Source organism: Falco biarmicus, chromosome 5 (genome assembly GCF_023638135.1).
Source record: "Falco biarmicus isolate bFalBia1 chromosome 5, bFalBia1.pri, whole genome shotgun sequence".
In the NCBI taxonomy this organism is placed as follows: Eukaryota; Metazoa; Chordata; class Aves; order Falconiformes; family Falconidae; genus Falco; species Falco biarmicus.
In genome coordinates, this window is record NC_079292.1 from 64,824,376 (window position 1) to 64,838,974 (window position 14,599).

Consider the following 14,599-nt stretch of genomic DNA (forward strand, 5'->3'; position numbering starts at 1 on the left):
TGCAGTATGTGCTGAGTATGGAGAAGCTGAATCTTTAAATAGGGTTGGAGAAGGAACAAGAACCAGGTGTAAAGAACCTATTGGCTGTCCTAAGTCTGGTTGTTGCCCAAGATCTTGCAAGGTTTGCACGCTGGTGCATACAAGCAGCAGGTAAACGCTGTTACCTGTTTGACTTTTGCTCATGGTGCTGGCTGTGCTGTGGCACAAGGATCACAAGGAAGAAGCGAAGCCACCGATGGGGAAGGGGGGCCTCTGAACTCTGTTCCTGCAGGGCGTGCCTTCCCTGCAGGGCACTATTTGTTCACGCCTCCCCTCTTTAGTCCTTATGTCTTTCTATTTTGCATCGCATTGCCTTGGAGAAATTTTGGATGCAGAAAACAAAGCACTGGCTGCGCATAATTCCTGGTATAATTTCTGTATAGTCCCAGGCTTTGACCTTTCCTGTACTTTTTAATCTTCTTGTCACTGTCAGCCTGTGTGCTTAAATAGCCCCGCCTGGGTGCCTCTGTGGAAGGTTTTTGTATCTCCCATAATGAACAAAAGGAAGAAGCAGGGCACAAGGCAGGAGGGCAGTCTATTTTACTAAGTGGCGATGTGGTGCCTGTGTCAAAAGGTATCCCCTGGGAGCCGGGTGCTTCTGTTCGGAGCGGACTACATGGAGATTGCCCGGGGAGAGCATCAGAAGCGACTGACAGGTAAACCCGCAGGGGCAGCGGGGACGCGCCGGGGCTCGCTCTCGGAGGCGCTTCCAACGCGCCGCTCGGGGCAGCCGCTGGTCCCTGCGGGCCGGGCCGCCCCCGCCGCCTTCCCAGCCCCCGGCGGCCCGACCGTCCCCGCGACGCGTGGGCGGGGGCGTGGCGCGGCAGGGCGTGGCGGCGGGGGGCGTGGCGGCGGGTGCGGCGAGGCGATTGGCGGGCGGGCTGCGGGGCGTGGCGGGGGGCGGGGGCGGCCGGGAGTTTCCCACAATGCCCCGCTGCAGTGCGGCCGCCGATGGATGCTGCGCGGCCGCGCTGCCATTTGCAGCCGCCGCGGCTCGCAGCGCGCCCCCCGGCCCCGGGAGCAGCGGCCCCCCGGCCACCGCCGCCCCCCAGCGCCTGCAGCCGCCGGCCACCCCCCGCCTGCCCCCTCCTCCTTCTTGGCCCCGCTGCCCCGTCGCAATGAACCCCCCCGCCGCAGCCGGCGGGGAGGAGACGGGGGCGGCGGGTGGCGGTGGCTGCCGGGGGGCCGAGGGTGGTGGGGAGGCGGTGGGTGCCGCCGGGGCCCCGGAGGAGCCGGGGCTGCCGGCGGCGGAGGAGTCGCTGGAGGAGAAGCTGCGGAGCCTCACCTTCAGGAAGCAGGTGTCCTACAGGTGGGTGCCGGGCGAGCGGGCTGGGCGCCCGCGGTGTCCCTCTCGGGCACGGGGCGCCCGCGGTGTCCCTCTCGGGGACACCGCTCGGGCACGGGGCGCCCGCGGGTGGGGAGGCGGCCAGCGGGGGCCGGCGGCGGTGCGGCCGGGCAGCGGCGTGGGGGCAGCACCCTGGCGCCCGAGGGGGCTTTTTCTTTATCCGAAGCGTGAAAGAGCCCCCCGCCCCGATCGGCGTGCCGTGAAGTCGCGACCTGCTCCCAGCCCCGCCGCTGCCGTCAGGTCTGCGGAGCTGCTCGGTGCGGCGGCGCCGGGGGCGATGGGGAGGGGGCGGTGTGCGCGGCGGAACTTCGGAGTTACTCGGAGGGAGAGTCGGGGACCCTGCCCGGCTGCCGGGGGAGCGGCTCCGGCCTTTTCAACAAAAACACCGCCTGCCCCTGTTCCCGGTGCCTCTAAACGCTCGCATGAGGTTTCGGAAACACCTTTTTGGTGGTGTTGCGGATCCCGAGAGGGGCTTCTTCGTGGGAGGTCTCGGGGAGTGCAGGGCTCCCCTCCCTGCCGGCTGCCCACTCGTGCCGGCAGCCCCTGCGCAAGCCCCCGCGGGTGACAGCATCGGTGGGCTGCTGCGCCCGGGGGAGGGCAGGCGCAGGGGTGCCACGGGACGGGCTGTCGCCGGAGCAGTGTGTTACTGTCATAACCGGGTCTTGGGGGTTTATGGCTGTGAATGTCTCCAGTGTATCGCTGATGCCAAGTAAATGGGTTTGTTTCTTTGGTCAGTGCACCTGTATGGAGGGGCTGCTGGTGGGATTTGTCAGCTTTCCTGTTACCACCTAGGGTCTAATGGTTAGCAGCGGCTGAAATTGGTTGCTGTCTGAGAAGCTTCATGCCAAAAAGTTCTCGAGTTTTACCTAATTCTGGCTGCAAAGCCCCAGTGGCGGCAGCACACTGTCGGTAACTAGTATCGTACTGCGCTTAGAAATGAGCCCTCTTAACTGGGAGGGCAAAAAATGTGGAACTGCTACTTGGTTTGTCTCTGCAAGGAAAGAGTGTCTCTAGCTCTAGGTCAATTAGCTGAAGAATCTCCCCTAATATGGAGCTACTTCTTAAGTGCTGTCAGTTTGCACCCCAGATAGCTTAGTAATGGTTTGAGTCTCTGCATGTGGTAGAGCTTAAAAATGAAGTAACTAAACACTCTTCGTAACTCAACTTTTATCTAATACTTCATGTATGCAGAGAGACTTCCCCATGAGGGTTGATGGTCTCACTGGTGAGTGTGGAGTTTGGGGTGATTCATCCTAGACTCGATAAGGTGAGGGATGTGAAAAGGAAAACTGAGGGGACACCTAAATAACATGACATCAGTCATCTCTCAGTACTGTTGCATCTCTCCCCTGACAGTGTTCCTGGCACATGCCACTTAAGGGCAAGTTGTCCATTGCAGGTAAAGGCAGATTCTGTAGGTGGGCTGTTGAAGTAGCTGCTAATGAGACAGGTTTGTTAATGTGTCTGCTCTTGGTACCGAAGGCATGGGGTTTGCAATACATCTTGGAGGTGCTCTATTCTGGCTCTACGTTTTCTTTTTTATTCAGTTAATTTTTGCAACACCCCCCCCCCTTTTTTTTTTTGGAGGGGGGGGTGGGCGGAGATATTAAAATCTGTTTGTAATGTCCTGTTCTCTAGATCATCTAGAAGTGTGTTGAAGACATGAGTATTCTTAAAGTTTTCTGCATTGTCAAGATTTGTAAGGGTTTCATAAGAAATGTTTGTAAGAGGGAACACATGTTTTTTTTCTCTTCTTCCTCCTCCATCTCCTCTCCTTTATCTAGGCAAGTGTACAACAAGTCCCTAACAAATACAGAAGCTTTTTCCTAAGCATCTCCTGGTGCATATTATTTATTCTGCTTGACTTAGGATGTATGTGAGAAAGTGCATTTTCTTTGCATCCTTAAATTTCCACACCTTTTCTTTTGGAGCTGGTTTCTTACAAATAATGTGCACTCTCTCATTTATCCATAATGAAAACAACCTGAGTAGATATAAGAGTAGAAAACTTCTACAAAGGACCTCCATTGAGCTTTCCACACCCTGTGTTCCCCAGGCTCCTTGTATTGGTACCATTTCTTTCAGTAAATTATGGTGTTGAAATATATTTGTAAATGACTGTATTATGTACAGGAAGATCTGTTTATGTTGGCACTTGGACTGCCTTATTCACTGGTACAATAGAAATTATTCAAGGCTTCATACAAACTTTCAAACAGCTCATTTAGGGTTCTCTGTGCAGGTGCATTACATTAAATAACAGGTATATGGGTGTATGTTATATGTGCAGAAGAAAAACAATTGGAACTTGCTTGAAATAATAAAGATTCATGAAAATGCATGTACAAAATCTGTTGGTGGTAACTGAAGGAATGAAATGGGTGGCTGAAAGGGAGGTAAAGGTATTGTGAGAAGGGGAAAAAAGGAAGAAGAAAAATATTTCCTATACAGATTTTATGTTGATCACTCGTGGTTTACCTGAGTCTGGCTTAAAGTATTATCTTCTCTGCACACATCCCCCCCTTGTTTTTTGTTGTTGTTGCTAAACAGAAACTTCTTTTGTTGTAATGCAGATCTGTTTAGCTAATGAGATGATTGTGGCATAAAAATCACTTCTTAGTTTCTTTAGGATTGTACCAAACCCATGCGTAATGTAGTTCAGCAATAAATGTTTTGTACTAATGTGGTCAGTGGTTTAAAATGCAGAAACTGCTGTATTACATGTGTCATGTTTCTGTGTGGTAACTACTAATAAAGGCACATTTGTCCCCCATATTGAACGATCAGGAGGAAAAACTGTCTTTGAGTAACACAGGTGTGCCTCACAGGGAGCTTGAAATCCCCCTTGACCTTGCCATGTTCCCAGCCTTGCCCACCTTGCACCTGACATTCACCAAGCTTGTCATCTGCACCAAAAGCTCATCATTCGGTTAAAAGTAGATGTTTGCTGTTTTCTTTCTAGTAATATGCTGTAATTATGTATACATACACAGTGGGGATATGCCACTTATCTGTGCTTGTGCGTGAGCTAATGGCTTTAAAGTGTGTCTGTTTGTGTGTGTGTATGTGCTGCCAGCACACATCCCTTAAGTGGATCTTAATTTGCAGATGGGGCGTCTGCCCTGCCTGATATAATAGGGGGGTGCTGCTGCTGGTGCTCAGCTGGTGGGTACTGCTGGGGGCGAAGGGAGGGAGGGAAGGGGTGGGCTGCAGTCAGAAGTGTCAATCCCTTGATGAGGGGCATCTTGCAGGGCTGATCCCTGTGCAGACCGAATGGAAGTGCGGAGCAATGGTCTCCCTGTTCAGCCTCGTGCACTTCAATGAGGCCAACCGACTTGATAGTGGGATGCTAACATCAGAATGCCAAACGCTAAGCAGTAATTTTTAGGGCTAACTTTTTACCCTACAAATATGGAATTAAGTGTTTTAAAACTGTTTTGTGTTTTCTGCTTAAAATCTGAACTACGGGCTCACAAAATCAATTTTTGTTTTTCATAAACTGATAGAACCAAAAGTTCAGTTTCCTACCGCACTGTGAAGAAATAGGCAAATCAAAAAAAGTGAATAAAAAATGTACCCCTGCCAGAGAGAAATGCTCTCTATAGATTGGTTCTTGGAGTCGTGTTTACCCCCTACATTTCTAGACCCAGTAGAATATTTACAAGACATTGTGACACTAAGATAGTTGGTGAATTTTTCTTTCCATTCAATTTTTATTATTTTGTCAATGCAGATTTCTGTGAGGAACCTCATGGTCTCTTTTAGCTAAAATAGAGATTGAAGTAGCTTTCCCAAAGTAATTCTTGAAATAAAGAGAAATTCAGATTATACCAAGGAGATGCTCAATAAGGATATTTCCACAATACAAAGCTATGGCTGGAGAAGACCATGGAAATAAAGCTATATCTGGCAGATTTCCTGCAGTTCTTTGCAGCTCTCAAAACTTATCTGAAATGCAGTCTTGTCATTAATTTTTTTTAAGCTTAGAGAAATAGTAAAAGGTAAAAAAGCCACACCCAAAACCAAGACACCCCCCCCGCCCAAATCAAACAAACCCAAGAAACCAAACCAACCAACACAACCCACAAAGCAAGCCAACAGAAACCATCAATAATGCAAATGGATTTTAATTTCTTATTAATTATTATTTAGAAATCCAGGGAATCTTGATCAGTGATGTTGGAAACAAACCGAAATAAGTTTAATGGCCATTTTTTGAGAGCTCGTGATGTTTGGCAAACACCTGTCACTAGGGGGTAGTTTATCTAGAGAAACGTAATTTAATTTTGACCAAAGGGAGAAATTCTGACGAAAGCAGTGGGTGGCAGGCTTTAGGATTCTTGCTTGTACATGGCTTGGGGATATCCAAAAGCAGGGCCATAATGAATCATCTCAAAGTCCTGTGTTGCTAATAGGCAGCAGGTTGGCAGCTCGGTTGTCATGCTTTGTCTGTGGCGAGGGTGGCTTGCCTGAGCAAGAAACTATGCATTTCACTTTTAGCAATGGAAGCACTGGTTTTCTTAACTCACCGTGTCTGTTGACCATCCAGTTCCACTCAGAAATGTCGCTTTCTAAAATAGGTGGTTTCACTTTCCTTGGCTGATGTTTCTCTCTGCAAAATGAATCTGTAGCCAAGCTGGCCTCCCCACCCACACCATCAGCAGTAGCTGCTTGTCTGTTGTGGCAGAAAGTAGCTGGAGGTGTTGTCGGAGTGGGTTTTGTTACTGCATTTGAAGGAGAAAAAGCTGTGGCAGAGAAATCCTGCAAAATCCCTGATTACACAAGCCTCGTCACTGTTGATGAGCATATAAGTACCTGGGACTACAGATGGGGCTTTAGACCAAAATAGAAATTTAAAGATAGGAAACATCCTCATTTTTGCTTCATTTATTTACAGACATGGTAATGATCATAAAACTCACATCATTTCTCAGTAAATATTAAATAGAGACAGGAAGCTAGAAGTGTCTCCCATTACTAAGACTTAATTATTTTATGAAATATGACAGCATTTACTAGTGTACTGTGAAGCATTATAAATAATAAAAGCTGAATGACATTTGTAAAACCGAAAACACCCAACGCAACCCCTTGATCTTTTGATTGTGTTGATTTCTTTTACTTGTTTCCTTGAATCTCAACATATCCTATTTCTATAAGAGTGAGGTTGGTCTGCATGAAAATGATGGATGAATTTTTATCTTCTACCAAATGTCAAGAAAATAATTCTAGCACTCTGGCCTAATCTCATATGATCTGCTTATAACTGTCGTAAGAGTTTCGGGTACGTACTGTACAGATTTGTTACCACCCACTCGCATAACAGTGACTCAATTTACTTTGTCACCCAAAACATCCATCACCATTTTGTTTTCTCCCAAAGCATATCACTGGACGTTTTTGGTACATGAAGGAGCCTTCACACTCTTCCATTTATAAAGCTTTGAGGTGGAAGTTCTGCGTTGGAGCAAAATGCAGAAAAAGGCTAGGACAGTTCAGAGAGAAGAATAATACCATAGGAGAACCAGGCTGATGTTTAAAGTTCCCTCCTGACTTCAAAATGTGGCTGCAAGTCCGGGCATCGATGTCTTTATGTCACAGTGAGCAAAAGGACAGTCTTTGAATTTTGAGCATGTCTTACGTTCTGCCTTCTGTACCTGAGGTTAGCAGCACTTCACAAAAGACATGTGAATGATAACTCTGGGTAAAGCTACATGTGAGCTGCAATGGAATTACGTGCAACCTCAGGAGGAGATAAACGCATCAGTCATTTGAAAGGGGGAGCCTCTATAGGCACATAATAAAGCTGTTCTGTAGCACAGGCATAGACCTGTAGACTTAGATTGCCCTGGGACTGTTGCAGGTAGAAAATATTATTGTGTATGGGGGACAAAAAAAAAAAAAAAGGCAAGCTGAATCAGATGCTGCATAACTTTGACAGGGTGGAAAACCACTTTTGTTCTGGCTAGTCCTTCGGAATAAATGATCAGGTAGTTGTGTCTTCTTGCCCAGGTCAGTCATGGGGCTGATGAAGCGATTTGCTTGAAGCCTCACCAGGCTTTTGATGGGTTGGGGTTTTTTTAGTGTGTGGGGTTTTGTTTTGTTTTTTAGTTTTTTTGGGGGTTCTTTTTGTAATTTGGCAGCTTGGCTAAGATGTTGGGAAGGTGATGTGTATGTACAACAGTCTTCTGTGCTCTTCCTGCTGCTTTATTGGTAAATCCATCACAACCTGGGCATCAGATACCAACAGTCAGCCAAAGGATTTCCCAGATATTAAGGAAAAGAGGAAAAGAAGAATAGAAAATAATCAGGTATGGGCGGCTTGCAACTTTATGGAAACCTCTTCCAGTTACAGAGGTGGTGATGAGGAGCTTTGTCTTGGAAAAGAATCAATGTGGAAAGTTGAAGATCCTTTTTGTGTCTTACTCTATGAAGTTTTGGTTTTTTTAAACTCTTTGTATGTGGGAGTGAAGCATTAACTCTACTGTACTGTTCACCTGCATGTTCCGATATTGGGGGTTTTCCCTCTCTTGTGGTTTTTTGAATGATTTGACCATTTGTCACTGTTAACAGAGAAAAGCTGTGTGGGACTGGATGTATACGAAAAAATGTGTAAGAGAACATTAAGAGAAGACCATGTGTATTTGTATACAGAGTCTGTAGGAGCCTCCATGTGGGTCTGTGCTGGGTATGTGATGGCTGTGTATGGGTAAGGTGATGTCACTGTGATTAACTTCAGGGGGAAGGTAGGTATATGATAGGACATGGACATGACAGACTCTGCTGTGTGTTTTGCAGGTTGCAGCTGCATAGGAGAATCATCTGTGCTTTCTACTAAGTTTCTGGACCTTGTGTGGGCTGAGGAAAGTGTGCTAGGGTGGGTTGCGTGTTCAGGAGCCTCAGTGCATGCTCTGTATGAATGCTCAGGAATATAAGATGAAGGGATGTCATTATGTTGCTAATACCAATGCATGGTGTGTGCTTTTTCTCCCTTTATTTAACTGTCTGTTTTTTCTGAGGTATATCTATGTTTTATATATAGGCATATAAACCCATTAATGTTTACTCATGGTGAAGGCATTGGGTCTGATGGAAGGTGCTGAGCTCAAGGTTGGCAGGCCCATCTAGAGCCACCAGGTCTCTTTGGTTTCACTTCTCATTTCTGTCTGTATTGCGCTTGTTATTTGTCTTTTCCGGCTTCTCTTGGTGTGGACGTGCTAGCCTGTGGGTATAACTGCTTCCCTGGTGCCCACGTTGTGTCAGCTCCTGAATTCTCCTGTAACCCTGTCTCTCGGAGTGATGAGATGCTGGTAAAGCTGTCGCTGATACACATGCAACCCACTTGATGCTGCCAGCAGGGAAGTCAATAGCATCACATCCAGCTCAAAAAGGCTTTTTTGCTTCTTTGGAATCTTGTCTTTTGCCTATAAATTCGCTTAGGGAGGATTTCCTTGGTGAAGATTAAGGTGTGTGCAGCCCTCACACCAACATCGCCGTTTAATGTGCTGGCTGCCATGTGCCATGGGCTGGCACAGACTGTCCAGGCTGGGCCTGAATCACTCTGAGGGTAACGCTGGGCTTTGGGTGGCTGGTTAGGAAGGAAAAGTGGGGGTTTTCACCTTAATTTTCACTAGAATTTTTTTGGTTACAGAAGATCACAGCCCCCTATCTTGGTTTGCAGAGGAGATCCACAAATGGAGTAGGAGACCATGCAGAGTCAAGGAAGAGACTGGTTGGTTGTTAAGACCGAAAATTTGGTGTGCTGGTCAGAGCCTTACCTTAGTCTAATACTTGCCCAATCCTCTTAGCTTTTCACACCTGTAAGGCTGTAATCCGTAAGTGATGATACCTACCTACTGCAGCTGGTGTAGGACCTGATTCTTTGAGAAACAGAAACAAAAGAAGATGAAGTGACTTATTTAAGGTGGCAGATGGAGTCTGTGTGACAAAGTGGGGACAGAGCCTCAACCCTAGCTTTAGCTGCAGGGCCTCTGGTCCAGGCTAGCAGGAGAGGAGAACGGAAAAGAATCGAAACTGCAACTCGCAGAGAAAACCTGAAAGCTGAGGGGGGGGAGGCAGAAACAGCTGTGCATGAATATTACAATTTGATCTTGTTTAGAGTACAATATATGCAGGTTTTGCCTCTGAATTATTTGTGCATTGAGCAAATGGGAGGGTTCATTTTTAAAGAGCTTTGCTAGTCTGAGGCTGCCACAGGGCACTACTAAGTGGTTCTTCTGAATGTCTTTGCACCTCCAACTAACTTACTGAAATGGCTCACCATAAAGGTGGGGAAGGGAAAGATTTATTAGCTGGTTCTGAGGAATGAATGGGCACTAACCTCTGCACTCTTGAGAAAGTAATCTGGTGCAGGACAGAGCTTGTCTGTACTCTGGGATTGAGCCTGGTATTTCCCCAATACTTTCTATGCAGCATTGAGAAACCTTGGTGGTTTGCAATGCTTATGCTAGAAAAAGGCTTAGTAATGATGTCCTGAACCTTTCAGTCCTGCATTTCCCTTCAAATGCAGCTCTTGAATGGCACTGCCAGAATCCCCTTCCATTTCAAACAGCTGTTAAAGCTTAGTTAACTTCAAAATTTACAGTTCGTGATGGAAAACTGCTGTTTTATCATCCAGTCCATCCACCCTTTTTTAAGGGGTTATGGCTTCAAATTCTGCCTAGAAAGTTTTCCGGCTCACTGGCCCTGCAGACTGCCTAACGCTAATCCCCATTGTCATAGACAAATGGCCGTGTAGTCAGAGAGAACGGAGGTGTCTAATTGTACTTAGGTTTGAGGCATACTAAGTTAATGCATCGTTGCTTCTCCTGTGTACCTTTGTGGCTAAACAATGAGTTAAGAGAACGTATAGGATGCTATTCTCTAAGGCTGCCAATAAGATCTATATGCCATCAGCAGTGAGTTTAGTTATTGGCATTGGGGAGCGGTGCTGTTGCCTGTCCTATAGCCTCAGCTAGGCTATAGATGCATTTAAGAGATAAATAATATCAATGGCTTTGGCTGGCTGTATCTAAGAGCTTGGTGGAGATACGTGGGCTCTTTTTAAATATCCAGAGACTTGGAGGAAGGCCTTTCATGGTGAAAGGTGTAGGTGTGGATGGTGGGAATGTGGTTGGCGAATAACTTGTCTTGCTTTATATTATCCTCTTCAGATGGACTCAAAATTACCTGCTTCTCCCTCACTGGTACTAAGGCATGTGTGTTTAATATGTACATCTAAAGTGTGTCCGATTAGGGCTACATGATACATGAGTGCTTGGGGGCATGACCTGACACCTCACAGGAGGAGAAAAAGAAATGTTGATATTTAATATAGACATAATTATAAAGGTGCACAATGCTTGTATAGTACATTCTTCAATATTTGTATTTTCATGAACTTCAAAATACTTCGACAATTGTAAAATTTGTTTCAGTACTTCTCATTTTTCAAAGGTTCCAGAGTTTGGCTTTTCACAAAAACAAACAGAAAAGCCCCTAATAGCTAGATTATATTTCTTCTAAATTTTATGACTTAATAGGAAACTTGACCCACAGGGGAACATTTTCCAAGTGGGGCAGGGATTAACTTCAAGTGCACAGATTCATCAAAGCTGATGAGTTGAACATCCTAGAATCCTTCTGTGCTTGGAAACTGTTCCCCGATGCTGTGTAATATGCAAGAGAGGGGACTGCCTGTGATGCTCTGAGAGGTGCCATGGGGTTTCTGGGCACCACAGGAGAGGGTGAGGAAGCAAAATGGCTTTGAAGCCTGTTAGCATCAAAAGATTATGAGAAAATACCTTCCTGTCATCACTTTATTTCATTAGGTTGCTAATGAGTTTCCTCTAGGGATAGTAACGGGGTAGTTCTTATGCTTTTATCCAATTAGTGAATGATCCCAGGAGTGTATCCTTTTGTTGTGAAAACACACTGAGTTTCATTCCAACTTGAGCACTGCATCCTGTAGGTTCTCTGAAGGCGATGAAATGCCATGTGTAGGCACATCTTAGGCCAGGTCGTTGGTTATTAATTGCTGATGTTAGCCTGATTTATGGTTTCAAAATGATGCCCTAGAGGGCAATGGACTCTCCTGTAAAAGTGAGTGAAATGCCAAAGATGTAAATAAAGTTTCATTATGAATTTTGAGATTTGTTGTAAGTTGAGACACTGAGAGAATGTACATGTTTAAAACCTGTGTAGATAGGAAACAAAATAAAGGTGCCTTTGATGCTGTTGCCTTCAGGGATATCCAGTACCAGTGTCTTGCCAGCTGCTTGACTCATAGGATCCTTTCCTGCTGGGACTATAGTTACCTCCAGGTTTTAGCCTGATTTCAGATGACATTGAAGAAGGAATTAGCAGCAATACTGATGCAGCTGTCATGTTTGGTTGTGGGTGGCCTTTTATTAGTGAGAAGAATTGAAGCTATTCTTTATTTTTCATTTTAGTCTCTGCAGGTAGCCAGCAGTTGCAACTGTCACTTCTCTTGCAGGACAGTATATTTTGGCTTTGGAGCAGGTAGTTTTTGTTTTGTCCCTGGCCAGTTTTTACTGTGATAGAGTTTCTGGATTTCTTTATTTTTGATCTGCACTCTCTCACTTTTCGTTCTGTAATTTGCCTTTGTCACCTGACCTCCCTGCCAAGACACTGGTGCTCTGTGTGGGTTTACATACCTGGGGCTGTGCAGTGCATGGTACAATGAACGAAGAACACACAAGTACTTAAATGCTGGGCTTCACATTCTACAAGGTTAGATTTAAGTTACTAAGCTTGTTCCAAAAGTGTTGGGTTTTTTCTGCCTCCAAGGCTAGCGTGAGCTTTATAGCCCAGTGCTGCATCTCCGATTCTTTACTATTAAGATGCGCACAATAAACTGCTTCAAATTCCCCTTTAGATTTGCAGTACTGGAAGTTTTCGAGCCCTGTGGTGGTAGACTGTTGCAGAGGCTGCAAAGTGGTTATGTACATCTTTTATACAATTGGAGGTAAAGACGGAGACTGTTTTTGGACTTCTCCCTTTCAATGTAATGCAAACCTATGGCAAAAAGGAGGAGGCGCCAGTTGTCTTCTCCAGCTTTTCAGTTACTATTTTTTCCAGCTTTTTCAGGTGTTGAATGAGTGCTGAAAGATGCTCAACAAGCCCTGCTGGCGTATGACAAAGTGCTGGAGTAGACTGACAGTGGCTTGGATACAGGGTAGTGTTGTGATGCTTGTGTGGACTCTCTTTTGGTATCGTGAATCTTGATTCAGCCTGGGCAGCAAGCAGCAAAACAATGTTTTTCATTTCCTTGAGTCTGATGTGGGCCATATCATCATTTGATAAATGTTCTACGATCCAGAGCGAACAGCAGAATTACGGAGTACTGGGTTATTTGGTCTCTGTCTTGTCAGCTCTTTGTTTCTCATCTTTCAGCAGATAGTGGGAGGGATGACTAATGTTGGCTGTGATGCTGGGGCAGTTGCGAGCTGGACTGAGAGCAATACAGCAGTTAAAAGGCCCCCTCACAAATTTTATGTGTGGTGTTTAGAAACTGCTAACCTGACTGTCTTCAGACAAGTGACCCAGGGGTGGCAGTTCTTTCCCAAAACATTCCTCTTTACCCATCAAACTTTCATCTTTTTGAGAGGGAGAAAAAAACATAACCTTTAGCAGGGGTGGCTGTTGAGCATGGCCTGGAGCCAAGCTTGTTGAGCTTTGGTGCTCTATACAGGGAGGGCTGGCTGGAGCACAGCTTTTCTGCTTTCCAGAGAGGATACTGCATATCTTTCCTTCTGGGAATAGCCTGGGCTCTCCCAGACCACAGCAAGTTTATGTCCAGATCCACCTTGTGGATGTGATGACCATCAACAACATAAGCCAAGCATTATGTATGTTCACTCAAGCCTGTGGGTGGTCTCATGCCAGGAGCGCTCTGAGAAATGCTCTCCAGGGCAGGATGGACCCAGAGAGCTTGTGTGTGAGCTCTCCTATTAATGTGTTTCAGGAAAACATCATATGTGATGATCTTTTTTTATGTGTGTGTGTAGTGAATTTTGCTCCTTTTTATTTTTATTTTATGAAAGACTCAAAGCTAAGCTATCTCTGGCTGTAACTGGAAGAGATCTTCAGTATGACACAGAAATATTTTGTATTTCCTCATATGGAGTCACCTATTCGAGATCAAGTAAAGCATTCTTCCCAATTTTCACCTTGCATCTTGTGAAAATGTGAGAGACCAGATAACAGGGAATTTAAAAGAAAAGCCTCCTTTAATCACTTGGGTGGGCAATATGGTTTTTCCTTCCTAATCCCTGGATTGCACAGTACAGTCTTCTCTCTTTACCCCACCTCCTTGGTGCTGAAAGGAAAGCAACCAAATGTCACCCAGCCATCTGACTGGACTGTGAAAATAACCTCAACCTGTCCATACAACAGCTGCTTACATTTCCAGTTTCCTTTTTTTGGAAGAGAGACTTTGAGTTTGGTGTTTGTTAGTACCCAGTCTTGTACAAAATTCCAGTAAAACAGACACGCAAAGTGCATCCCAGAAGAAGAGTAAAGCCACAGCTGCTGAACCCTGGCGTGGGGGCTCATCTCTTTTCCTAGCTCCTGCTGTCTCTCTGAGGCAACAGCAGGTACGATGGCTGATTTTGGGAGGGAGATGGAAGGAAGAGGGGAGCTGAACTGTGGCTGTGAAAGTGCTGGGTTCATTCCTTCTCAGTTCCTGATCGCTGAGGGCTGTTGCTTGCTCAGGGAGAGTTGCAGCGGCAGCTTTCATCACACGCTGGTTGTGCCTCTTTCCTGACTTAGTAGAAAAAGAAGGTAATTAACTTTTTTTTCAGTCTTTGGTTGTTATCCTGAGATTACTTGTGTCTTTTGCATCCTGAAAGTTGGAGATCATTCTCTTTCACATGTGAAGTGCCAAGATACCAGATGGCCTCACCTTTCTACCATCAGTGACCTTATTTTACTATCTTTTCAGCTGTGCATCTTCTGAAATGAATGCTGCAGCTGACTGTCTCCTGGAGGATGTGGGCCTGCAGTGGGGTCTGGGAGCTCCAGTGTCTGTCGGCTTCTCTCATCTGCTTGTGTTTGGAGCTGTAGGTCATAAGAAGAAGTTCTGATCATTTCAGCTCCAGTCAGACTTTTGGACCATTTGGCTGACTGAAGATGGGCATTTCCAGTGGGTCACTGGCAATTACAAGTTGAGATGAGCACAGGGAGTGTGGAAGC

The 14,599-nt window shown here is 45.9% G+C and overlaps 1 protein-coding gene across 4 annotated transcripts in view; it reads left to right on the forward strand.

Annotated features, from left to right (window-relative positions):
* Positions 1–955: 955 nt before the first annotated feature.
* Positions 956–14,599, forward strand: part of DGKI (diacylglycerol kinase iota) — a 228,521-nt gene continuing 214,877 nt past the window's right edge. For all 4 annotated transcript variants that reach the window (XM_056341498.1, XM_056341499.1, XM_056341500.1 and 1 more), the window contains exon 1: positions 956–1,348. In XM_056341498.1, the coding sequence (XP_056197473.1) occupies positions 966–1,348 (383 nt within the window). In that variant the 5' untranslated portion in view covers positions 956–965. The remainder of the gene's footprint in view (positions 1,349–14,599) is intronic.